Source organism: Pelodiscus sinensis, chromosome 1 (genome assembly GCF_049634645.1).
Source record: "Pelodiscus sinensis isolate JC-2024 chromosome 1, ASM4963464v1, whole genome shotgun sequence".
NCBI lineage: Eukaryota > Metazoa > Chordata > Testudines > Trionychidae > Pelodiscus > Pelodiscus sinensis.
Genome location: NC_134711.1, coordinates 150,896,967 through 150,921,427, shown reverse-complemented (window position 1 = coordinate 150,921,427; position 24,461 = coordinate 150,896,967). Strand labels below are relative to the sequence as shown.

Below are 24,461 nucleotides of genomic sequence, written 5' to 3'. Positions count from 1 at the left end.
CCCCTACTGACTAACTCAATATATGCTGCAGTCCCTAAGGGTATGTCTACACTACCCTCCTAGTTCGAACTAGGAGGGTAATGTATGCATACCGCACTTGCTAATGAAGCCCGGGATTTGAATTTCCCGGGCTTCATTAGCATAAGCGGGGAGCCGCCATTTTTAAATCCCCGCTGCTTCGAACCCCGTGTAGCGCGGCTACACGGGGCTCGAACTAGGTAGTTCGGACTAGGGTGCCTATTCCGAACTACCGGTACACCTCGTTTCACGAGGAGTAACGGTAGTTCGGAATAGGACCCTAGTCCGAACTACCTAGTTCGAGCCCCGTGTAGCCGCGCTACACGGGGTTCGAAGCAGCGGGGATTTAAAAATGGCGGCTCCCCGCTTATGCTAATGAAGCCCGGGAAATTCAAATCCCGGGCTTCATTAGCAAGTGCGGTATGCATACATTACCCCGCTAGTTCGAACTAGCGGGGTAGTGTAGACATACCCTAAGTAACAGGCCAAATTCTGCCCTGAGATCCAAGTTCTGCTCCCATCCTCACCATTGAGAATCCTACATACACATTCAAGGGCATAGTTTGACTTTATGGGATACATGAGCTGAGAATCAGCCTTAGATTTGAATGGTATATGATTATAGTTATAATAATTTTCTTTCCTATCTCATTTTTTATCATTACATCTGCAATCTTTTAAATCCTGTGGCTGTGTCTAGACTGGCAAGGTTTCCGCAAAAGCAGCTGCTTTTGTGGAAAAACTTGCCAGCTGTCTACACTGGCCACTTGAATTTCCGCGAGAACATTGACTTCCTACTGTCTGAAATCAGTGCTTCTTGGGAAATACTATGTTGCTCCAGTTCGGGCAAAAGTCCTTTTGCGCAAAGCTTTTGTGCAAAAGGGCCAGTGTAGACAGCTCAGATTTGTTTTGCGCAAAAAATCCCCGATCACGAAAATGGCGATCGGGGCTTTTTTGCAGAAAAGCGCGTCTAGATTGGCCACGGACGCTTTTCCGCAAAAAGTGCTTTTGCAGAAAAGCGTCCGTGCCAATCTAGACTCTCTTTTCCGCAAATGCTTTTAACGGAAAACTTTTCCATTAAAAGCATTTGTGGAAAATCATGCCAGTCTAGACGTAGCCCATTAGTGGAATTATATACTGTTAATATGTTTTCTTGAAGTGTCTTTTGCATAAGTAATTTTTAAAAAATTAGTCCTTCATCTGGCCCAGAGCAGTATGATCTGATCAACCAACTAGTCAACTGACTTTCATAACAAGTTTGGGAACCTGGAATCCAAAAGATGAATCTGATTAATACAGATTAAAAATAATAGTGTAAGGAAGGCTTAGAGAACAAGGGAAGATTACAGCATCACTGCTCCTGTTTTCATTGTAATATCTGTAAATCCGAAGTCATTCAGTGGCACTGTAATTAATTTTTAACTTCATGCAGGTGTGGCACTTAATTCTCTTGATATGGATTAAAGTGTTGCCTCTATTGTACAAAATCATATCATCCAGCCATTTAACAAAAATGATTGAAATTCACCATTAAATTATTTCTTTTTGTAGCAAATGTATGATTTTTATTTACAGTTGTCTGTACAATTGGAAAAACAATTTCCCCCTCTTTTCCCCCTCAAACATTGGCATGTTGCAGTGGCATGCACAGGCAGAACGAGTTAGTTAATTTTCAATTAAGTCATTTTTGGTCTTTTTAAATAATTTCTATCATTAAAAAAAGCTATACTGGTTTTAACTAGCTTGTGCCCTGTGACCTAAGGCATGACAATCCTTTTTTGTTTTGTTCTTTTTTCTAAGTGAAATGGCGCTTTGAATGAGTCCTCTATGGAGTCCTTCTGAGCTCTTTTTTCATCCTGGTCGATGAAGATCTAAAATAGTTGACACAAGCACATGGATGCGACAGGTTGGACAGGTGGGCTTCTTTAGCAGCCACTTTCCGATACACTGTTGGAGGAAAATATTATGGGAAAGAGAAAGTTAGCAATCCAAACTTGTTGCACTGACAGTCAAGTATGAGGAATTTTGAGAGGCATGACTGCTAAATTCCCATACATTATTAAAATTTTGATCTAAAATTTTTAAAAAACAGCATAAAAACCCATGTCTATGGTGAATCACAGAATATAGGTCTGGAAGGGAACTCAAGAGTTTATCAAGTCTAGCCTCCCGAGGTAGGACCAACCAAATCTAGATAATCTCACCCATCCTCCTTGAGTTTCTCCATAAATGCTGTGATTGGATTCATTTCTGCTTGAATTGAAATGATTTCAGTAGGATCAGGATCGGGTTCAATTTTAATTTTTTCAGGAGTATAAGAACCTTAGTACACTCTTTCTCGCACTCTTTCTCTCATCTAAATTGACAATTCTTGAGACAAAGATCCTGTATATTTATCCACAGAAGAGATGCCAAAAACATCAGCTTGAAAAATAATTTCTAGGGACATGATCCGTTTTCTATGACTAATTTGATCTTTGGTCATTTTACCTATTACATCTACATTGCATCCCTCTTGCGCAAAAGCCTATGCAAATGAAGCACAGATCAGCATATTGCCATGCTTCATTTGCATAATTAATTAGGGGCCGTTTTTGCGCAGGAGGCTTTTGCGCAAAAAGGAGCCATCTACACAGCTCCTTTTTGCACAAAAACCCCCTCTTAAGCAAGAGCCATTCTTCCTAATTTTTTCAGGAAGAATGGCTCTTGTGCAAAAGCCTCTTGCGCAAAAACGGCCCTTAATTAATTATGCAAATGAAGTGTGGCAATATGCTAATCCGTGCTTCATTTTCATAGGCTTTTGTGCAAGAGGGATGCAATGTCGACGTAGCCATAGAATGCCAATACAGATGCCATGTATATGTGTTTTTTGCCATCTAATCAACTGTCCACTCAGGATTGCACCAAATTTACCAAACTCTTTCACATTCAGCAGCCCACATTTATAACAATACTTGGGTACTTCTTTCCTGGGTCAGATTCGAACCTTGTTAAGGTTAAACTCTCTTATGCCTATCATTATCCTAATCCCAATTCTATCCCATGCCCTGAGACATCCAGCTTCCATTCTTTTGCTATATTTTTCAATCAACTGATATCAGGAACAAATACAAAATATATAAAGGTGTTCTGATCCAGCCCTGAACTCTCTATTAGTGCAAAGTTGTTGTTGAGACAGCTTAACTGGACACTGGGGAATTCATGCAGTGTAGAAGGAGCATCATGTTGTGGAGCAGCTTCTACACATACACCTGTCTCATCCAACTGTACAAAGGGCTTGATCAAAGTCTAGTTGCTGTCATGGAAGGTCATAAACGGAATCTTTCTTCATCTAGGGATAAACAGGGAATAGGGCCCCTCGAGTTTCTTGCTGTACCTCTTTGTGAAAGCTGTGCATGCAATGAAGTTCTGTTATGCTGCCGGCCTCGAGATCATCATGACAAATAACACATAGATCCGAATCTTCATCCTTCAAAAGAACATAAGTCACTGTCAGTCATAGGATTACTTTAATCCAGAAAAAAATTGTGGCAGAATAACCAAATTGTATTGGGTAAATTAGCAAATCAAAGAGTGCTCTTACATATGGGGTGCGTCTAGACTGGCAAAATCTTGCCAGCTGTCTAAACTGGCCGCGAGAATTTGCACAAGAACACTGACAATCTAATGTAAGATTGTCAGTGTTCTTGCACAAGAACTCTGGCGCTCCCACTCGGGAAAAAGCCCTCTTGCGCAAGTGTTCTTGCGCAAGAGGGCCGGTGTAGACAGGGACAGGAATTTTTTATGTAAGAAAGCCCCGATGGCCAAAATGGCTGCCAGAGCTTTCTTGCACAAAAGCGCGTCTATACAGGGCATGGATGCTTTTGCGCAAAAGCAAATCTTTTGCGCAAAGGCACTTGCCAATACAGACGCTCTCTTGCGCAAATACTTTTAATGGAAAAACTTTTCCATTAAAAGTATTTGCGCTAAATCATGCCAGTGATTTTCTGTGTAGATCTGTGAGCAGATTTATCTTCTAATGACCAAATTCTGTGCTTGGAACCCAGCCTGAATAAGTTGTCCAGGCACTCGTGATGTGTATAAGGGAAAAACATCCAAGAATTCTTCCCTGCAGCCTGCAGAGCAGAAGCAGAGATCCTCTTTGATTCATACTTCAGCCTCATGAGTAGAATAAATGTATCTACGGGTACGTCTAGACTACAGGCTTTTGTCGACAGAAGTTTTGTCGACAGATACAGTCGACAAAACTTCTGTCGACAAAGAGCGTCTACACTACATTCAATTCTGTCGACAAAGCAAGCTGCTTTGTCGACATGGTAGTGTAGACGCAAAGGACAGTTTACATGCAATAACACCTTCTGTCGACAGAAACTCTGTCAACAGAAGGTGTTATGCCTCGTAAAATGAGGTTTACCAGCGTCGACAAAACTGCTGAGTTCTGTCGACGTTATGTCGACAGAACTCAGCGGTAGTGTGGACGCAGGTATAGTTTTGTCGACAAAAGTCCACTTTTGTCGACAAAACCCTGTAGTCTAGACACACCCTTAGGGTCCCTCATGCAATGTGGGAAGGACTGGAGAAACTCCACAGCCTTACTGATGAGTACAACCGTCATACATCCCTCATCTGTGTCTTGTCTTCAAGGCCTTCTCTTCATTGGGAAAATCCATCATGTTAGAAAATATGTTAACTAACCAAATTTAATCAGCTTGATGTTAAACACCATTGTGCCATGAGCATGGACAAGGACAGACATGTTTAAAAACATGCAAGCTGGTTGTGGATAAAGCTATGATCCATCTCTTACAGCTTCTTACTGGCTAATCTCGGCATGGTCTTAAAGAAAATGGAATCTGTGTTTGCCAATAGGTCAGGAGGGGTCATACTGGGCTTGTGATTGGCAACCTGGATTTCAGAGAGATCTTCCTTGAGGATGAGTGGAGTCCAGCCCATCAGCTCCACAGAATAGGTGTATCCTTCTATAGACTAGCAAAGGAAGGTCTGTGAGAAGGGAAAGAGCCATGTTATGCTAGGTCAGTCTTTTAGTCTGGTTCCTATTGGCCTAAAGGAATTTTATACACGGTCACTGCTTAGTTTGTGCCAGAGCCTGTCAGGGCTGAGTCCTAGCACTTCTAGGTCTGGCAGTTCAAGGCCCTGGTACCTCTGGACATGCCGTGACAATTATGGAAGTAAAAAAATTGTTTTAATCCTGATGCCTCATTACTTGAGCACTAGCACTTCTTCCATTACAAATTAAACCTCAAGCAGTGTAAAAAGGCCTGAAAGTGGGTGTAAATAACCAAAGCAGTGTAAAGCAGCCTTAGTGTAAATGAAAATCAGGCCCATTAGTGATGTGTCCTGTGATGAGTGAATTTATTTCCTCCTTTATTTAAACAGAGAATAAGTTGGGACTGCCCCCGTGTTAAAGAAAAGGAACTGCTTCTCTGTGTAGGTCCGTTGACTCTGGAATTCACTTCCCAGCTTAGTCCATCTGACCCTTGATGTATAATCTTTCTTGACATGCTAAAAGGTCTATATCTTTTCCAGGGCTTTGGTGGCTACTAGGATAATGGCAGATCCTGGGATTATGACTGGTTTTCTTAATGGATAATTTTAAGCATCCTGTTAGAGACTGTTTTCAATATGGCTACATCTAGACTTACATCCCTTTTTCGTAAAAGGGATGTAAATTAGACATAACACAATTGCTAATGAAGTGGGGATTTAAATCTCCCCCGCTTCATTAGCATAAAAATGGCTGCCGCTTTTTTTCCGCACGGAGCTTTGTCGGAAAAAAGCGCCAGTCTAGATACTGATCTTGCGGAAAATAAAGGCTTTTCCGAAAGATCCCTTATCCCTCTATGAAATAAGGGATCAGCGTCTGGACTGGCGCTTTTTTCCGACAAAGCTCCATGTGGAAAAAAAGCAGCAGCCATTTTTATGCTAATGATGCGGGGGAGATTTAAATCCCCACTTCATTAGCAATTGCGATACGTCTAATTTACATCCCTTTCATGAAAAAGGGATGTAGTCTAGACATAGCCTATGTGTTTATTGAGAGCCCAAAGAGTGTGGTAGGGGCATCCATCAGTATTATTTCATACAGCTAAGAACAAATCCAAAATGTATTCATTTGTATATTTGCATATTCATAGTTAGCTTTTTCTTTTGCTGTGTTTATTTCATATTCTACTTTATGTATTCTTTTGAGTTATTTGTTTTTGATTTTCTGTTTCTGATTTTTCCCTTTTTCTCAGAATGTTCTGCTAGTGTATAAATAAATGTAGCAACAATTTCATGCTACCTTTCTTTGTCAGTGGTTACACTGAATAATAGTCATATGTAAATGTGTACCTAAACTTTGATCCATCCTCAAAATCATGCTTTGATTAAATAATACATCAGAAGCATCAGTGTAATTTTACATTCACAAACCTAAAAGCATGGGTAGTGACACTTCAACGTGTTTGATAGTCCTTTTAAAAATCATTATGGGTGCGTCTAAACTGCAGGGTTTTTTTCGGAAAAATGGCCGTTTTTCCGAAAAAAACGTCACTTACGTCCGTACTGCTATTGCATTCTTTCGAAAGAAAATTGAAAGAACACAGGGGGTTTTCCGACATTGGTAAACCTCATTCTATAAGGAAGAAAGCCTTTTTTGAGAGAACTCTTTTGGAAAAAGGTGGGTGTGGACGGGAAAGAGGGAGTTCTTTCAAAAGAAGAGGAAAGAGGAAAAAGCACAGGTGCCCTGGTAGCCACTCCGTCCATAGTAATCACAGCTTAAATGTGAGATAGAGTCCATTCAGTGTGGACGCTATCTTTCAAAAAATCAGATCGCTTTTTCGATGAGCTTTGGCTGTGTGAACGCTCTCTTCTGGAAAAGCTTCTTCTGATAGAAGACTGCAGTCTAAACATACCCTATGTTATGGATGGCTCCTCCTATTCAGATGCTTATTTCTGGTCCCCTGACACCAGCCCACAACAACTCTGGCCTGATTACTGGCCCTCCAGCTAGATCCCCCTTTCAATGGTATCTGCTGCCCTGTCAGCCCCTGCTGCAGCACCTAACAGCCCCGTTGCCTCTATGCACACTGGGCTCCTGGTGCAGCTCCTGGCAGTCCCACTGCCTCTATAGATGCTGGGCTCCTGCTGACCTACTGGGTGGCCCCACTACTGTGCGTAGGGCTCCCACTGCCGCACATCAGTCTCCCACTGACCTGCCAGCTGCTAGGGCTCCCATGCTCTAGCTCTCTACCAGGACTCTCTTGTCCTGGAAAATCCGGGGTCCTTCCCACAACTAGCCAGTTCTCCTTTAGCTCTAGTGGTAGAGGGTTTTGCTTTAAAATTAGCTCTGTTCATTGGTGCTAGTTGTTGATGAGGATTTTGAGGGAATATATGACTTGTTTTTCCAGATCATCATCGTCATCCACAACCCTGGGCTCAACCCCCTTTGGTGTCCGATGCCTCCCTCGCTATTTCCTTCCAACTTTCCCTGTCCAGTGCAGAGCGGCTGTAGACTAGCTCTGCACCAATCTATATCATCTGCCCATTCTCTGTGGGGTCTGCCTCTCCTATTTGGACCATCCATTATGCTGAATGCCAGGGTCTTAACTTTTTGCTCGTCATTCATTCTACAGATATGCCCGAATAGCTGTAACTTCCGTTGTATAACCTTCTGCAGGAAATTCTCTTTTGGCTGTATCATCCTATATAATTCCTCGTTGTTGACCTTCTGCATCCCTCTTATTCTCAGGATCTTTCTATAATAACTCCTCTCGAATGCCAATATGTCCTTCTCCTCAAATCTTTCCTTATATCACCCATGTCTCACATCCATACAACGTGCTGCTAAATACATGTTTTCAAGATGCTCAGCTTCATTTCTAAGCTAATCGCTTTACTTTTCCAGATCTTATCTATTGCCTTCAAACTCACTCTTGCTTTCGCTATTCTAGTCACTATTTCCTTCTTACAGTCTAGATCATACGTCATGTTGCTACCCAAATATGTGAACTTCTCTGTTCTCTAGTTCGATCCCATCTATACTGATCTTCCTTCCTATTTCCTTATCTCCAAATACCATTCTTTGTTTTCTCGATATTCTTAATCAGTCCATACCACTTCCTTTCCTCATTTAGCTCCTGCACCGTTTTCACTAGCTTCTCTTCATCTTCCTCAATGATAACTATATCATCCGTGAACCTCAAGTTGTTAATTCTCATCCTGTGCACCGATATCCCTTCTACCTGTTCCTTGATCTTGTCCATCGCTCTCTCTAGGTGTGTCATGAAGATACTCTGTGATATCGGATCTCCTTGTCTCGTACCTCTACTTGTTCTAAACCAACTTCCAAACTCTCCGCACGTTCTCACTGCTGCCTCCAAGTTGCAATTCATAATTAAGCTTTGGGTAATACACAGTGTATAGGCTTTTAACCTTTTTTCCTGATTGTTATTTGCCTTTGACCAAATAAACAATACATGGGTTTGGAAGAAGAAGCAGTTTTGAATAATTTTAATCAGCCACTGGTCTCATGCTCCTGGAGGGAAGTTTCTTGTAGGTACCAAACAGAGCTTTCCCTGAAATGCCAACACGGTTGGGAAATGGGGATTTGCAACCCAAAGGACCTGGCTGAATTGCAGGGTTCCATCCTTGAGAGTGGTGAAGCCTGCTACCTGACGGGTATGCTGGAAAGGGGTCCAAAGCACAGCTCATCTGGTATCTGTAATAGCTTCTATCCTATATTGTATAATGTGATTTTCAAATTTTAGTTAAAGAAAATTGCATCCGCATAGCAGTTTCGTATGAAAGAAGGACTTTGTGAAGATCCAGTTTGAACCTGTAATTAACTCATTAATGACACCTGCAAATGGGCACATCTTTATTTTTTCATTTGTATTTATTAGATAACATTTGGTACAAAGGAAAAACATTTTACAGAACATTAACCACAGGTCACCTGGTTTATACTCCAACACAAAAAAAATTAAGATGGAGCGAAGTTTTTAAAAAGCTTTACAGACAACTTACACTTTTAAAAGATTTGGACATTCAAAGTTAAACATTACTTTGCTTTAAAGTGACAAGATTTCTGCTAATCATGGAAAATCAAAGTTAGGACAACCCAAAAAAATGTACTCTTGCCTATCATTAGTCTTCCATCTTCCCTACTGGTGTTATGCAATCCCTGTTTTCTGTAGGCAACGCCTAGTGAAACCCTGCTCACAATGGACAAGGTTTCATGAGAATGGTCTTACTGGGTCAGACCAAATGTCCATGACCAGACAGTGGTCAATGCCAGATGCCCTAGAGGGCACGAACAGAATAGGTAATCATCAAGTGATCCATCCCCTGTTGTCCACTCCCAGCTTTTGGCAAACAGAAACTCAAGGACACCATACTCAGCCATCTTGGCTAATACCTATTGATGAACCTATCGTCCATGAATTTACCTAGTTCTTTTTTTCTTCTGCTGAGGGAAGCTCTGTCACTAGAGCAGAATTTTCCTGTGCCCAGCAGGAAATCTTGCCCACATTTGGTGGGAGTTTCCCCTAAGTATAGGAAAACTTCAACCCTTGGGAGATAAGGCTAGGTCCTATGTACAAAGGGTAGTGCTGGAGCACAGCTCCCTTTATTTGATAAAGACCCTAATCATGGAAGGGGAGCAAGAGGTAAGGGTAAAAGGACTGTGACCCTTTCCCTGAGCATTCCTGCTTTGTTGGATTGTGGGAGCAGTGTTCTGTCAACCCCCTGAACAACACAGCTTGGCAAGCGACAGGTTGGCAAAGCCGTCTTTTATTGGGGAAATCTTTAGGTTACAAGGAGGCACACAAGAGGCAAGACCTGAAATAAAGCAATGAGGTTACACAGGAACTGTGGAGTGGGTGAGATAGTAAATGGGGTAGGGAGAGACCAGCACAAGGGAGATTGAGGTAGATGGTGAGTGAGATATGGGCGGTAGAAGTGGGAGGGTGAATTAGCTCGTGGGAGGGGGAGGAATTGCCACTGGGGGGAGAGATGAGGTGGAGTGTAACACTGAGGGATAATAATGGGTGAGGAAGCATAGCTGGATAAGGTACAGCAAGGAAGAGTGTGGCAGGATTTAGACAGAGCCAGTGACGTATTCAGTGAAAGCTGTGTATTCCTTTAGTTTTATTCAATAAATGGTGGTGGTGGTGGCGGTGGTTAAAAAAGAAACTTTTCATTTTCAAGACAAACCAAACCAACTGTCAAAGCTATGCAGTGCATGGCAGTTTATGTGACTTCCTCCCCTTCCCCCAAACATTTTGGACTGAGTTTCCAATTTATAACAAAAATTGAAATTAAGTGGGTAATGTGTGTTTTTGTAAGGCTCTGCAAGCTATCTGTATTCTCCTCTTACATAAGCATATCTACTACTATGCTAAAGTTAAATTTGGGTGAAATCCAGATTGAAATGATGCAGGGCTCACTTAAACCTGGATATAACTAGGTGTCCACTTTCTCTAAAGCAAGTGTCACATTTCTAATGGAGAAAGTAAGCAGAGGACAATAGAAACACATCTTCAGAGGTATCATTGTATTAATTTTATTTAAAAAATTAGGGTTTACTTTATTTTAAGTGCCCTTCCTGTAGTCAAAACAAAATGACAAAACTCACTTTACTCTTTCAATTAGAATGCATAAGTGAATTATTCCAATTCTCTGTAACCTTTTAAGCAGAAGGAATATCTCTTTTTAATGCCTGCTTATGATGGAAGCTATTAGCTTTGTTTCCCAACAGCAGCCACTGGACCTTCTTCATCCTCCTGCTCTTTCTTTGGCTCCCTCTTCTCTCCCTCTTTCTTGTGAGACCTGCTCCTGGACACACACAATCTTGCTCTCTCTCTTCTCTCTTTCATGCCATCAGGTTGCTGAAAGGCAAATAGAATGGAGAAAATTAGAAACAAATCTTCACAGAGACACAAAATTTATAATTTATTTCATCAAAAAATGTTATAAAAAATACTGGTGACCTACCTCTGCAAAATCAGCATTAACATGACTGGCTCAAACTCATGGCCCCAGAGTAGTCACCCTAAACTTCAGCAGGGTGCAATATGTATTCCCCTATAACTTTGGTCTGCTGCATACCTATAGGATGAGACCACCCATCTGAAAGTTCCCGAGGGAGGAAGAGCCCTGGGATTTCAACCCAGCCTCTGTCTTGCTACTCTCTCACTTGATCCAGGTTGTAATGAAGCCTTCACATGCCTTGATGATGTCCTTTGTTGGTTTTGAAGATTCCCCAAACACTGGTGTTGAAGGTTATTAGCTGTCATCCATGCAACTTTCAAGGGGGGAAGCGATACACTGAGAATGAGGTTTAATAGGATTACCTCTTCCCCATGTATCTTTCCTGTGTTGCAGTATAAGGGATGGATTCAATACTTTAATTGTGTTCAAAGACATAATAATTCTCAAGTTCAAGTGCACACCCACATTCTCTCTCATATTTTTGTCTCTTACTGTCCAGTATTTCAAGATGCTGAACACCTTCAACTTGCACTGACTTCAAGGGGCTTTGAAAGAACTCAGCACCTTAAAGTATCACGCTACCTGAAAAGCAAACCAAAATATACTCCAGTTATACCCCATGGAGATCTTATTGTTATCCACACACATTCTGGTTTCCTTGTAAAGTACAGTCAGAAGTAAGAGCTTTGTGCATTATATGCAGAACATTTATCCAAAGTGTATTGGGCATTTGCAGACTATCTAGCCAAGGCCACTCTTATAAACAATAAATATAGCAGAATGGTTATGTGGAAAAAAGCAAAAGGGACAGTGCAAATCCTAAATTAAATACAATCTCATCTCAGCAGTCCCTAAAGGGAGAAAAGAGATTACAGAGATGTACATAATGTTATAACAATGGCCTTATACACTATAATTACCCTCTTCATGATAATTGTCATCTTCATGAGCCTGGAGCACTCCTTGTGTTCAAGGAGACAAAAGACTGTGATTTTGTGGCTGGTTCCTGCCCAGGAGCATGAGCAAAAGAAAGGACATTTATGATATTTCTTCTCTTTGTCCCACCATTCAAAGTCAGTCAGAATCTGGTGCATACTGTTCTCCATTGCCAGCCCTTTCTTTTCTATATCTACTTTATACTAAATCATCAAGTTAAAGGATATTTTAAAACTTTTTTAAAACTACAGGTCAGCTGATGTAAACCAGTGTGGCCAATATTACTTAAATGGAGATTTGCAAATTAATGCCAGGTTACGATCTGACCCTAAGAGTTAACAACTTGGAAATTTAATTGTGGTTTTTTAAACAACTTTTGTCTTTAAAAGACATAGGGTAGCCAATCTCTTCTCTTTGGGGCTGAATTCAGCAACTTACATATGCAGATGTCTAACCCTGAAGTATGTGAGTGGGCCCATTTGAATGTAACAAAAGGGAGAAGTCCTATTGAAGTCCCATGCTTAAGACACCTGTTTAAATGCCTTTCTGAATCAGGATCAACCCAAAATCTAGCAAAACAAAAAATGACAACGAGTTAAAAGTCATTTCAGCTTCAGTGTCTGCTCCAGAGTCCATCTACCAATTTTTGGTGCTTTTACAATCACATCTCCTTCTTGTAAAAGGAGATTGTCATTTCCATATTACAGTATAAAAGACCCTCACAGACAGCTGACAATTACTATACACAAAGTATTGTCAAATGCAAAGCAAACAAATTGGTAAAATAGAAATGTTTTTCCCTCTATGTATTCAGTCCTAATAATCTTAGTTTTCATTTGTAAGAATAAATAAAATCTTTTCCAGGCAGTATGATTCAAGTTGACAGAGTTCCTCTTATGAAAGGCCGTGAAGATTAAAAAAAAAAAAAAAAAAAAAAACCCTAACAGGAATAGCTAAAATACAAGAATGGGTGTTAAATTCTGGGAAACGAAAAAAGGTAGTAAATAGAATAAAATGCCTATGATCTTCAGGGGCCCACTAACTAGCATCTTACTCTGGTTAAACAGGTTAGTAGCAATGAGAAGAGGGCAGTGTTTCACAGCTAAGGTGAGCAGGTACTTACTTGATCAGCCATAAAAAATAGCAACATTTTAAATATTGTAACACTTGATTGGCTGAGCTGGAGAGTCCATTCAAAATGTCTTACTGCTCTGGTCAGTCCAGGTTAATTATCTTATTTTGGAATCCCGCCCACAGCTGGTATGCATAATTTCACATTTCGAGTGTTCAGGCTAAAAGTATATTATCTTAATAAGCCTGTTTGTAGTACCATACAAACTGCCTCCTTTAAGATACATGCATCCTTGGTATACCCGCACTGAAGTCAATCAGATGAATTTGGCTCATTGTTTCTTATCTGAACTAAGCACCTTATAATGGTGGTTACCTACCAAAGAAAATGAGCGCTTGTTTTTGAAGTGTAGTTGCTTCTCAAAGGATTCTGAAAATTCCTGGATGGAGTTTGATCTGCTATTTGATCCTGAGCCTTCTGGTGAAGATATTTTGCATGCCTTCATGTGACAATGGCATTTAATATCTTGGCTCTCTTGAAACTCCTTGCAGCCCCTCAAGTGGCCTGAGGACGGGGTTTTCGTAGATGCATGAAGTCTTGTCATATGGATAGATGAAAGCTTGGCCTGCAATAGAAGAGGTCAATATTCAGAATGATGAATAAAAGCAGAAAACGATTTATGTATATCAAACTCTGCTACAGAAGGACCCTGTTCAGCCTCTCATATCCTGCCTGCCCGCTGCAGTGGAAGTAACCTACCAAGAGACCCTTCACAGAGACTGGAGCAGAATTTGCCCCTTAATCCAATTTCCCAAATCTGGATACCTAAATGTAGACATTCAAATAACTAGCCTAATCAGAGCTGTTGGCAAGAAAGGGGGCAGTTGTCCCAGGGCCCAGCAATTTAAAAGGGCCCAGGGATCTGGGCTGCCACCGCTGCTACCATGGTGGCAGTAGAGGCTGGAGCCCTGAGCTCTTTAAATTGCTGCTTGAGCCCTGTGTGGCATGGTCCAGGCAGCACTGAGGGCTGGCTGCCTCTAGCCCTGCTCCTTCTGCTGGAGGACCTGTCCTTCCAGGACCCTGGAACCATGCCCCTTGCACTTTGTCCAAGGCTTGGTGAAGTCTGTCACCAGCCCTCATTCTAATTATTAGAGGAGGCTCGCTAAAAACAAGAGTGTAGCCATGATAGCACAACCTTGATATCAGCGTGAACCTGTGCTGTCATGACTACACTCCTGTTCATTAGCTATTGAGAGCTTGTGTGAGTATGTCTGTGTAGATGAAGCCACCGTTTAGGTGCTTTACCTATGGTCTAGCAAGGGCCACTGCAGAGCTCGCTCTCCCCTATTCTCCAGATATAGAGAGACGCTCAGAGCCTGAGTTTCTTATGCAGCCCCCATTAACTACATCTGATGTTCAGTGCCTCTTAAAATTAGGCCCTGATGTCTGCTACCTCTGGCTAGTTCTACTCAAGTGATTTATTTCCTCTTCCTGTCTCTAACATGACTCTAGTTCTTGGAGTCACGACAGAACGTATGAGCCTCACTTCTCTGATTTCTTACATGAATTTTTGAATTGTGCATTCTGGGCCTGATGGACTAATAATTGCTCTGTTAGTCACAAAGGTTTTCAGGGCTCTTTTATTAGCAGCAGTAGCACAAAGCTAAGCATACTGGGATTAGCCATACTGACAAACAGTAAAAAAATGGTCCCAAACATGAGACCCAGAAAACCAAAAAATATTGGGATGCCTATCTTAGCACAGGAAAAGTCAGTGAAAAGCCAAACTACAACACCCTATATCCTAAATAAATAACTAAGCTTACTATATGAAGTACATTGCACACAATGGCTACGTCTAGACGGGCATGATTTTCCACAAATGCTTTTAACGGAAAAGTTTTCCGTTAAAAGCATTTGCGGAAAAGAGCGTCTAGATTGGCACGGACGCTTTTCCACAAAAGCACTTTTTGCAGAAAAGCGTCCGTGCCAATCTAGACGCGCTTTTGCTCAAAAAAGCCCCGATCGCCATTTTCGCCATCTGGGCTTTTTTGCGCAAAACAAATCTGAGCTGTCTACACTGGCCCTTTTGCGCAAAAGCTTTGCGCAAAAGGACTTTTGCCCGAACGGGAGCAGCATAGTATTTCCACAAGAAGCACTGATTTCTTACATGAGATCTTCAGTGTTCTTGAGGAAATTCAAGCGGCCAGTGTAGACAGTTGGCAAGTTTTTCCGCAAAAGTAGCTGCTTTTGCAGCTGCTTTTGCGGAAAAACTTGCCAGTCTAGACACAGCCAATGGGTACATCTACACAGCAACATTATTTCGGAATAACTGACATTATTCCAAAATAACATAGTGCGTGTCTACACTTACAAACATTTATTTCAAAATGATGTCAAGCTGGAGGACTTCTTACTCCAACTTCTGTAACCCTCATTTTATGAGGAGTAAGGAAAGTTGAAAGGAGTGTTTTTCCTTTGACTTCCTGCTGTGTAGAGAGTGCCAAAAAGCCAAATTAAGCTATTTCAACTTAAGCTACACAATCGACATAGCTGAAGTTGCGTAGCTTAATTCGACTATAGCCTTGATGTGTAGGCAAACCCTATCGCTGCTCTTGGGAACAATAACTGGCTGCCTGCAAAAATCAGAGTACCAGCATGGCATGAAGCAGTTTGAGTGGATTTTTAAGAACACATGAAGTTGCAGATTCCAAGGGACTAAAAGTAAATAAATCTCATTGACATTTTCATTTGTACAGACCCGGATGCTGCCATATTTGAAGCAAGAAAGAGCTATGCATTTTTCAGCAAGATACAACAGTCCCATATACATAAGATTTTTACTTTTTAATTGGTTGTTTCTATTTACACACATTGTCAGTAATTACAAATGTACTAATAATTAAAAGCCCATGCTGTGGCTCAGGTATAATTAGTAAAGTCGTGTGTGTCAAACTCAAAATGGCTGAGAACTTAAAAATTGGATAGTAACAGGCTGGAAATCCCAGTGATTGAACCTGGTGATATTTTCAATATGTAGTTCTTTCCTTTGCTTCACACTGACCCAAAACAGTCTTCAAAGTGATGTTTGGAGTAGTTGTGTGTGCTGATTGTGTTGCTGTGCAGAGAAAGTTGTATAAATTTGTGCAGGTGGCAAATGAGGGGTATGTGCTGCAGTGAGAGGCTATGTGAGTTTGGGATTATTGTGTATGTTGGTAGTGTTGTGTGGAAGACTGTGCTGATCTGTGTCTGTTGGTGTTATGCAGGGATATTTATGTTTGACTGTGCTGTGTCAGTTGGACACACACATGTGGCTTTTGGACCATGTAATACATCATCTGTGCAGTCTCCCACATACAACCAATGAAACTATTGCATGCATATTAACTGTAGAGGAAGGGTGGTGATTGGGAGAGTTACCTCTGATATCACAATGGTCTTGGACTCTTGGCCTGTCATAGGTATATGACCTACCTCATAGGTGTAATTTGTTAAGTCAAAATGGCTGAGAACATGAAATCTCACAGTGTTGTTATGATCAAAAAAAGCTCTCATCAGTGCTTGTAGTTGCTTCCAACATTTCAGACTGACTTGATAGATATAACAAGCTTCAGAGCAATACTCAGAGGCTGCATCTAGACTGGCAAGATTTTGTGCAAATACTTTTAACGGAAAAGTTTTTCCGTTAAAAGTATTTGCGCAAGAGAGCGTCTACACTGGGACGGATGCTTTTGCGCAAAAGACATCTTTTGCGCAAAAGCATCCATACCAGTGTAGACGCTCTCTTGCGCAAGAAATTTCTGATGGCCATTTTAGCCATCGGGCTTTCTTGCACAAGAAATTAACTTGGCTGTCTACACTGGCCCTCTTGCGCAAGAATACTTGCGCAAGAGGGCTTATCCATGAGCAGGAGCGTCAGAGTATTTGCGCAAGAACCACTGATTTTGTACAGTACAAAGTCAGTGTTCTTGCGCAAATAGTCGTGGCCAGTGTAGACAGGCGGCAAGATTTTGCGCAAAAGCAATCGCTTTTGTGCAAAATCTTGCCAGTCTAGACGCAGCCAGAGAGATGTTCTTGGAATCTTGTTCTATAGATTTTTCTTGTGACTGCATGTCCTGCTAATTGTTAACTTGTACACCCCAATTTGGCAGTAGAATTTTGCAAATCTTTGCCTTTTGCACACATATTTATTACGGATGGAATAATCATCTGATCGTCTCAGTCCTCATTTCCAAATGTAATTTACTACTTCAGTAAGCACCAGTATGATCGCTTCTAAGAAAAGCTGTAATGATTCTGGTCAAACTATTTTTACTTGGAAGCATAACTGTTTCAAACAGATCAATAAAGCTCTCTTTATTGTTAAGTCATATTGTATTACGGTTTAAAAGTACATCAAAGCAATCATGCTTGGAGGGGAAGCACGCCTACTATGTTAAGCTGAACCAAACTGTAGCTTTGAAATCTACTTCTTGGGTCGATGAGTATTATTCCCTAGGTATCCAAGCTACCCATTTCTACAGAAATGAGAAGAAACTGTATCGGTTACTAGAAAAATCTCTTAGACCCAATTCTTTGGAGATTTGGGCAAAAAAACCAGAAGGACTTTTGAGATGCAGCATTATTCAGGTTGGACCTTCCCGGTCCAGCACCCATAGGACGTGATCAGTTCTGGATGAGGGATTTTGCTGGACCAGGAGAAGTAATTTCTGGCTTCTTTGACACTCTGCACCCAACTCTGTCACTCTGCATCCTTCCTTGTGTCCTGCTTCCCACCTGCTGCCTTGTTGACCCCACTGGGCAGCTGCCACTACCATGGCTCCTGGCCTCTCTGGGCAGCTGCACACCAGCACTCCTGGCACACTGAGCAGCCACCTGCTGCAGCTCCTGGCCCCACTGAGCCACCGCTGCCATGGCTCCCAATGCTGTCAGATAGCTATCCACCAGGTCTCCCAACCCCACTGGGCAGCCCTGCTGCCGTGCACCAAGCGACCCCACCAGTAGCTCAGTCCGCAGGAATCCCTGCTGCTAGCCCTCCACCGGGATTCTCTGGTCTTGCAACATCTGTGCCAGACCATGGATGTTGCTAGACCATGGAGTCACGGTGTAGAGAGTTTCAACATGCATTGTATCATTCTTTCTGTGTAGCATGTGAAAGAATTCTAATTTTGGATTCACACATTTTTTAAATTTGCATTCACAATAGGCAGTTATAGAACTAGCCCTGAAGAAAGTCAGACTGAAAAGCACATACAGTAAAACTCCAATAGTCCAGCATCTGATGGTCCGGTACTCCTGATGGTCCGGCACCATCAGGAACCCGGAAGTGCTCCGGGCAGCCGGACCATTGGAGCTGCTCTGCCCCCAGGTTCCCCGATTCAGCCGCTGCTAAAACTGACCAGCGGCTGAATCGGGGACGCCTAGGGCAGAGCAGCTGGGGCGCTGCCGGGTTGGTCCCATAGCACTGCCCCTCGGGGCTGCGGGACCCAACCCGGCAGCGCCCCAGCTGTCCCCCATTCAGCCGCTGCTGAAACTGACCAGCGGCTGACTCCAGGAAGCCCGAGGCAGAGTTGCTCTGCCCCGGGCTTCCTGGAATCAGTCCCTGATCAGTTTCAGCAGCGGCTGACTTGGGGACACCTGGGGCAGAGCAGCTGGGGGGCTGCCAGGTTGGTCCAGTAGCGCCGCTCCTCGGCACTGTGGGACCAACCCGGCAGCCCCCCAGCTGCTCTGCCCCAGGCGTCCTGATTCAGCCGCTGCTGAAACTGACCAGAAGTTGACTCCAGGAAGCCTGGGGCAGAGCAACTCTGCTTCAGGCTTCCTGGAGTCAGCCGCTGATCAGTATCAGCAGCGGCTGACTTGGGGACACCTGGGGCAGAGCAGCTGGGGTGCTGCCAGGTTGGTCTCGCCGCGCCAAGGGTCGGCGCTACTGGACCAACCCAGCAGCGCTCCAGCTGCTCTGCTGCAGGCGTCCCCGATTCAGCCGCTGCTGAAACTGACCAGCAGCGGCTGAATCAGGGACACCTGAGGCAGAGCTGGACTATTGGAAGGGGAGGCTATGAGGGGTCTGGCGTGGCATCCCCCCCACCCCACCCCAGACTCCTCATAGCCCCCCCTTCCGATAGTCCGGCAAATCTGATAATCCGGCACCCCCTGGGTCCTAAAGGTGCCGGATTATCGGAAGTTTACTGTACTAGACATAACAACATTGCTGTAGCTATGGAACAAGGTCTTCCTCAAAAATGCGCAGATCATTGAATGGGCGATGTTAAAGATACCTGATTAAGACCTTGGTGCAGGTCATCGAGATAGGGCCATATTGTTGTGTGTCAGACTAGATTCCACCCCAAACAAAGAAGAAGACAGACTGACACCAGGCATGGAAGTGGTTTGGAGGAAATGTAGAGATGTGGCAACTAAAGGTCTCTCTGCCTGTTTTCTAGGTCAGTCGTTCCCAACCACCGGTCCACGGCCCATGGTCAGGCCATGGTAACTCTGGGGGCCAAGCTGGGGTACACTGCTCCCACTGCAGCAGTTGGGAGAGGCATGTCCTGCCCCGCCTCTCAGCCCCAGGCAGGAGTGGGGTCTCCTTCCTTCTGCAGAACAGTGCTTTGCTGCATGGCAGAAGGGCCACGCAGAGCCCGGCACGGCAGTCTTAGAGCAGCTGCAACCCAGGCAGTAGCACTCAGCTGGCGGCTGGGAGGCAGCGCAGGGCTAGGTGAGGGGGGCAGAGCAGGCACTGGGAGCTCCTAGTTGTGGAGAACTCTAAGAGGCAGAGGGCTGACACTGGGGAGCCCTGGGATATCTGGGGTGGGGAGCTGGCAAAGTGGGTGCTCGGGGGCAGGGCTAGTAGTGGGTAACTATGGGGGCAGGGCTGGTACTGGGGGGCTATTGGAACAGAGCTAGTATTGGAGACTGGGGGCTGACATGGGGAGTGCTCGGGGGGTTGGGTGCAGTGAGGCTCTGGAAACAGGAGGCTGGCAATGGGAGAGTCTGGTAGTGGGGGGCTCTAAGGAGCAGGGGGCTGGCACTGAGGCATTTGGGATGAGTGGCTGGCACTGAGGGATCTGAAGGTAGGAGGCTGGCATGGCGGGGGCTGAGTGCAGGGGACCCTGGAGTCTGTGGGTGGTGCTGGGGGGGTAATGGAGGGATGGGGGGGCTCTAGGGGTTAAGACTAGCACTGGGGGTGCTCTGAAAGTTGGGGCTTTTTGCGGACCAGCAATACTTTATTTGCATGTTTGCATATTCATTATTTATATAATGAATATGCAAATGCAGTGTTACCAGTCCGCCAAAAGTTTGTGAGTGGGTTTCATAGAATACTAGAGCTGGAAGAGACCTCAGGAGGTCATCAAGTCAAGCCCCCTGCCCAAAGCAGAACCAATCCCAACTAAATCAACACAGCCAGGGCTCTTTCAAGCCAGGACTTAAAAACCTCTAGGGATGGAGATTCTACCACCTCCCGAGGTTACCCATTCCAGTGCTTCACCACCCTCCTAGTGAAATAGTTTTTCCTAATATCCAACCTAGACCTCCCCCACTGTAACTTGAGACATAAGAACATAAGACCATTGCTCCTCATTCTGCCATCCATCACTACTGAGAACAGCTTCTCTCCATCCTCTTTAGAACCTCCCTTCAGGAAGTTGAAGGCTGCTATCAAATCCCCCCTCACTCTTCTCTTCTGTAGACTAAATAAGCCCAAATCCCTCAGCCTCTCCTTGGAGCTCATGTGCTCCAGCCCCCTAATCATTTTGGTTGCCCTCTACTGGACCCTCTCCAATGCATCCACATCCTTTCTGTAGTGGGGGGCCCAGAACGGGATGCAGTACTCCAGATGTGGCCTTACCAGTGCAGAATAAAGGAGAATAATCACTTCTCCAGATCTTCTGTCAATGCTCCTTCTAATGCACCCTAATATGCTATTAGCCTTCTTGGCTACAAGGGCACACTGTTGCCTCATATCCAGCTTCTCATCCACTGTAATCCCCAGGTCCTTTTCTGTTGAACTGCTAGCTAGCCAGTCGGTCCCCAACCTGTAATAATACTTGTGATTCTTCCATTCCAAGTGCAGGACTCTGCTCTTGTCCTTGTTGAACCTCATCAGATTTCTTTTGGCCCAATCCTTTAATGTGTCTAGGTCACTCTGGACTCTATTCCTGCCCTCCAACGTATCTACCTCTCCCGCTAGCTTAGTGTCATCCACAAACTTGCTGAGGGTGCAATCCATCCCCTCACCCAGGTAATTAATAAAGATGTTGAACAAAACCAGCCCTAGAACCAATCCTTGGGGCACACTGCTTGAAACTGACTGCCAACCACACATTGAGCTGTTGATCACTACCTGTTGAGCCTGACAATCTAGCCAGCTTTCTATCCATGTTACCGTCCATTTATCTAATCCATACTTCCTTAACTTGCTGGCAAGTATATTGTGGGAGACCGTATCATAAGCTTTGCTAAAGTCAATATATATCACATCCACTGACTTTCCCATGTCCACAGAGCCAGTTACCTCATCATAGAAGCTAATCAGATTGGTCAGCCATGACTTGCCCTTGGGGAATCCATGATTCTTTCCCTTGAACAACCTCATAACCAAGCATTCAAAGCCTGAAAATGGTTTGAGCCTAGAAGCAGGTTTATATTCTTTAACAGGGTTGTGATAGGCAACGCTTCAATCCATTCATTTTGCTTCTCCATAGATCAATAGTTCTCACCCTATTTACCATTGTGGACCACATACTAGCTCTCTATTTGTTACGTGGGCTGCATCCACACAATATGTATATTCCTTATATGGCCCTGAGGATATCACGTGGACCACAGCTGTGTGTTGATTGGGCTGTGTGATGAAAACCACTATCATAGATAAAAGTATCAGTAATTTTGACAGCAGCAGCAATCCAGGAAACCTGATCTGTAAGGAAGGGTTAAAACACTTGGGCATGTTTAGTTTTGAGAAAAGAAGACCCACCTGATAACAGTCTTCAAATATGTTAAGGGCTGTTATGAAGAAGATGGTGATCAGTGTTCCCTCTATCATTTTCTATCCTTGGGTGGGTTGAATTTTCTTATGTGCAACACCAATATTGAGGTACTATGTGGATGTGCATCGCCAATACAAACAAAGCACATGCACACGCATGTGTGTGTGTGTGTGTGTGTGTGTGTGTGTGTGTGTGTGTGTGTGTGTAAAGCAGTCCATATGTGTGGACAAAAATATATTAAAATAAGATTCCTGTGTCTAGTTGCTGTGAGGTACCCTTAGTAAGTACAAAGGTTGCTGTACAAAGGTAGAGAGTTAGCCTTCTTCCATTTAAGGAAGAGTTGAAACCCCAGAACAAATAAACACATGGCTTCAGGGTTAGTAGACATATGAGTGATGGGGGACCAGACCCCCACACTAGAAGCCGCCCAGTTGCAGCTGAGGTCAGTGCGCCGAGCGACAAGTCACCAGCCAACCGCGCATGCGCAGGGGCGCCCCAGCCTGAATCTGTGGGTATCAGGACCCCAAGGTGGCCAGCCGTCCCCTGTTCAGGGATGCCGCGTTACGCAGTGCTGGGGATACAAAAGGTAGGGCGGACGGCAGGACGGGGGGGAAGCAGGAGCTGGTTGTGCTCTCACCCCAGCAGGCAGAGAGAACTCCACCCCAGCCGGCGGAACGGAAGTAGCCCAAGGGATGGATTGGGCGGCAGGAAGCCAAGACCTTCCCAGTGGGACAAGCGACCCGGATGCGAGGCGGTGGACGGAGGAGAAGTTAAAAAGGAACTTTCCCCGTAGAGGGCTGCTGGTGACTGTGAGGGGAGTGGCTCAGTAGGGGCCACGAGGGGATAGAGGTGGAGAGAGGGTAGGGGCTTAGAGACGCTCTGACCCACTCTCTGCTACATGATGCATGTTTCAAAGAGCTTGCAAATAAGGTTTCATCCTACAAAACAACTAGCATCAGACCTGCTAATTACTATTTCTGACTCATAAGTGCCAGAACTCTACCACATAGCAAAGCTATGGCCTTAATGCAATACAATTTACTATGTATTAATTAGTAACACATGATTTAAAAAATCATTAAGTTCAGAATTTTTTGGAGTGTTGCAGCTAAAATAATCTTCTTCTTTCTTATTTTAAGTCATTAATACCTATGTAAACTTTGTTTGAAATGTAATCATGCAAATATCCTCCTGGCACACAAACCCACCAGGCAGCCTGTTTTCCTCCCTCTCTCCAACCCAGACAGACAGCAAGGACTGCAGCAAGTGACAAGGGTTGCCAGATGGTTTCAACAAAAATACTGGACACACTTGACATGACATCACAATCTACATTACATCTTATTTAGAAAATATCAGACATTTCTATTTTCTCATTTATATTTTCTCAATTTGTTTCCCAAACAGAAAGCTCAAATACTGGACTGTCCCATTCAAAACCGGACACCTGGCAACCCTACAAGTGAGTCAGGACACCCCTAAACAAACTGCCCCCTGCCTCCACCTCACTGCACAGATGTCAGCACCCACCCACCCCCTCTTTCTCCCACCTATCCCATGCAGTCAGCCCCTTACCCTCCCCCTTTGCAGCCCAGGAGAGTTGAAGAGACTTTTGGGTTTCTGCCTCAGTCTCTCCCCTCCCCAAACTCTCTTTCCCTCTCGCTTCACCCCAAGCCAATTAATTAATCCCTCCCCCCCCAGCCACTTATTCCCTGTTTATCTTGTCTGCTTATCTGTTTCAGCCCCCACTATTGATACTACAATGTTTAAGAAATTACTGTCCTTTTTTGGGAGGGAGATTGCAATTCAGCACTGCTTATTCAGGCAACGTTCCCAATGAATTCAATAGGATTTTTGCCCAAGCAAGAAGAACAGGTTTGGTTATTACAAGAACAACATGAGATGGACAGGAAAAAGCAGTGAAATAGGGTGGTCCTGGATAAAAACCTTCTTGGAAACTCCTTCTACATGGGGCTTAATCCTGGGCTGCTTTTCTATGATGCATTTTCTAACAAATAATTAGTCATTTTTTTTCTATAGCACTCCAAGTAAAAAGTTACATTAAAATCAATCTTAAACAGCAAAGGATACATATAATAGCTGGTTCAGAGTTCCAAGATAACCTAATCCTTCCTCCCAGAACCCAAACCATCAGGAAATAACTCTAAACCCCTCTCACTCTCCCTTTATCCCCATTAAATAAATAATTAAATATACGTACTCCCTAATGCTGTACGCACAGCCCATCTATATCTTCTGAGTCTCTCCTATGGCTTAAGCTCTTACGGAGTGAAAACATTTTGCTTGTCCAGCCTCGTGACATTTTCATTATATTTCTGGCATGAAGTTGGCTTACTTGCTTTCATTAAAAAGGTATTGGGAGCTTGATGCTGAGAGATGCTGAGCACCCACACCTTCCAATGTAGCCCACGGGAAGTGCATTTGCTCAGCAA

General features: G+C 43.8%; 2 protein-coding genes across 5 annotated transcripts in view; one reads left to right on the top strand and one right to left on the bottom strand.

Annotated features, from left to right (window-relative positions):
- The window catches only part of TOMM70 (translocase of outer mitochondrial membrane 70), a 63,896-nt gene that overhangs the window by 1,640 nt on the left and 37,795 nt on the right, over window positions 1-24,461 (top strand). The gene's annotated exons all lie outside the window — the stretch shown is intronic.
- Window positions 1,114-24,461, bottom strand: part of LNP1 (leukemia NUP98 fusion partner 1) — a 33,630-nt gene continuing 10,282 nt past the window's right edge. For 2 of the 4 annotated variants that reach the window (XM_006130688.4, XM_075915954.1), the window contains 3 exons: window positions 13,401-13,646; window positions 3,395-3,487; window positions 1,114-1,965 (listed from right to left, as the gene is read on the bottom strand). In XM_006130688.4, coding sequence (XP_006130750.2) covers window positions 1,870-1,965; window positions 3,395-3,487; window positions 13,401-13,646 — 435 coding nt within the window. In that variant the 3' untranslated portion in view covers window positions 1,114-1,869. Of the gene's footprint in view, window positions 1,966-3,394; window positions 3,488-8,704; window positions 10,911-13,400; window positions 13,647-24,461 lie in introns of those variants that run through there. The other 2 variants (XM_075916017.1, XM_014577279.3) reach the window with 2 other exon arrangements.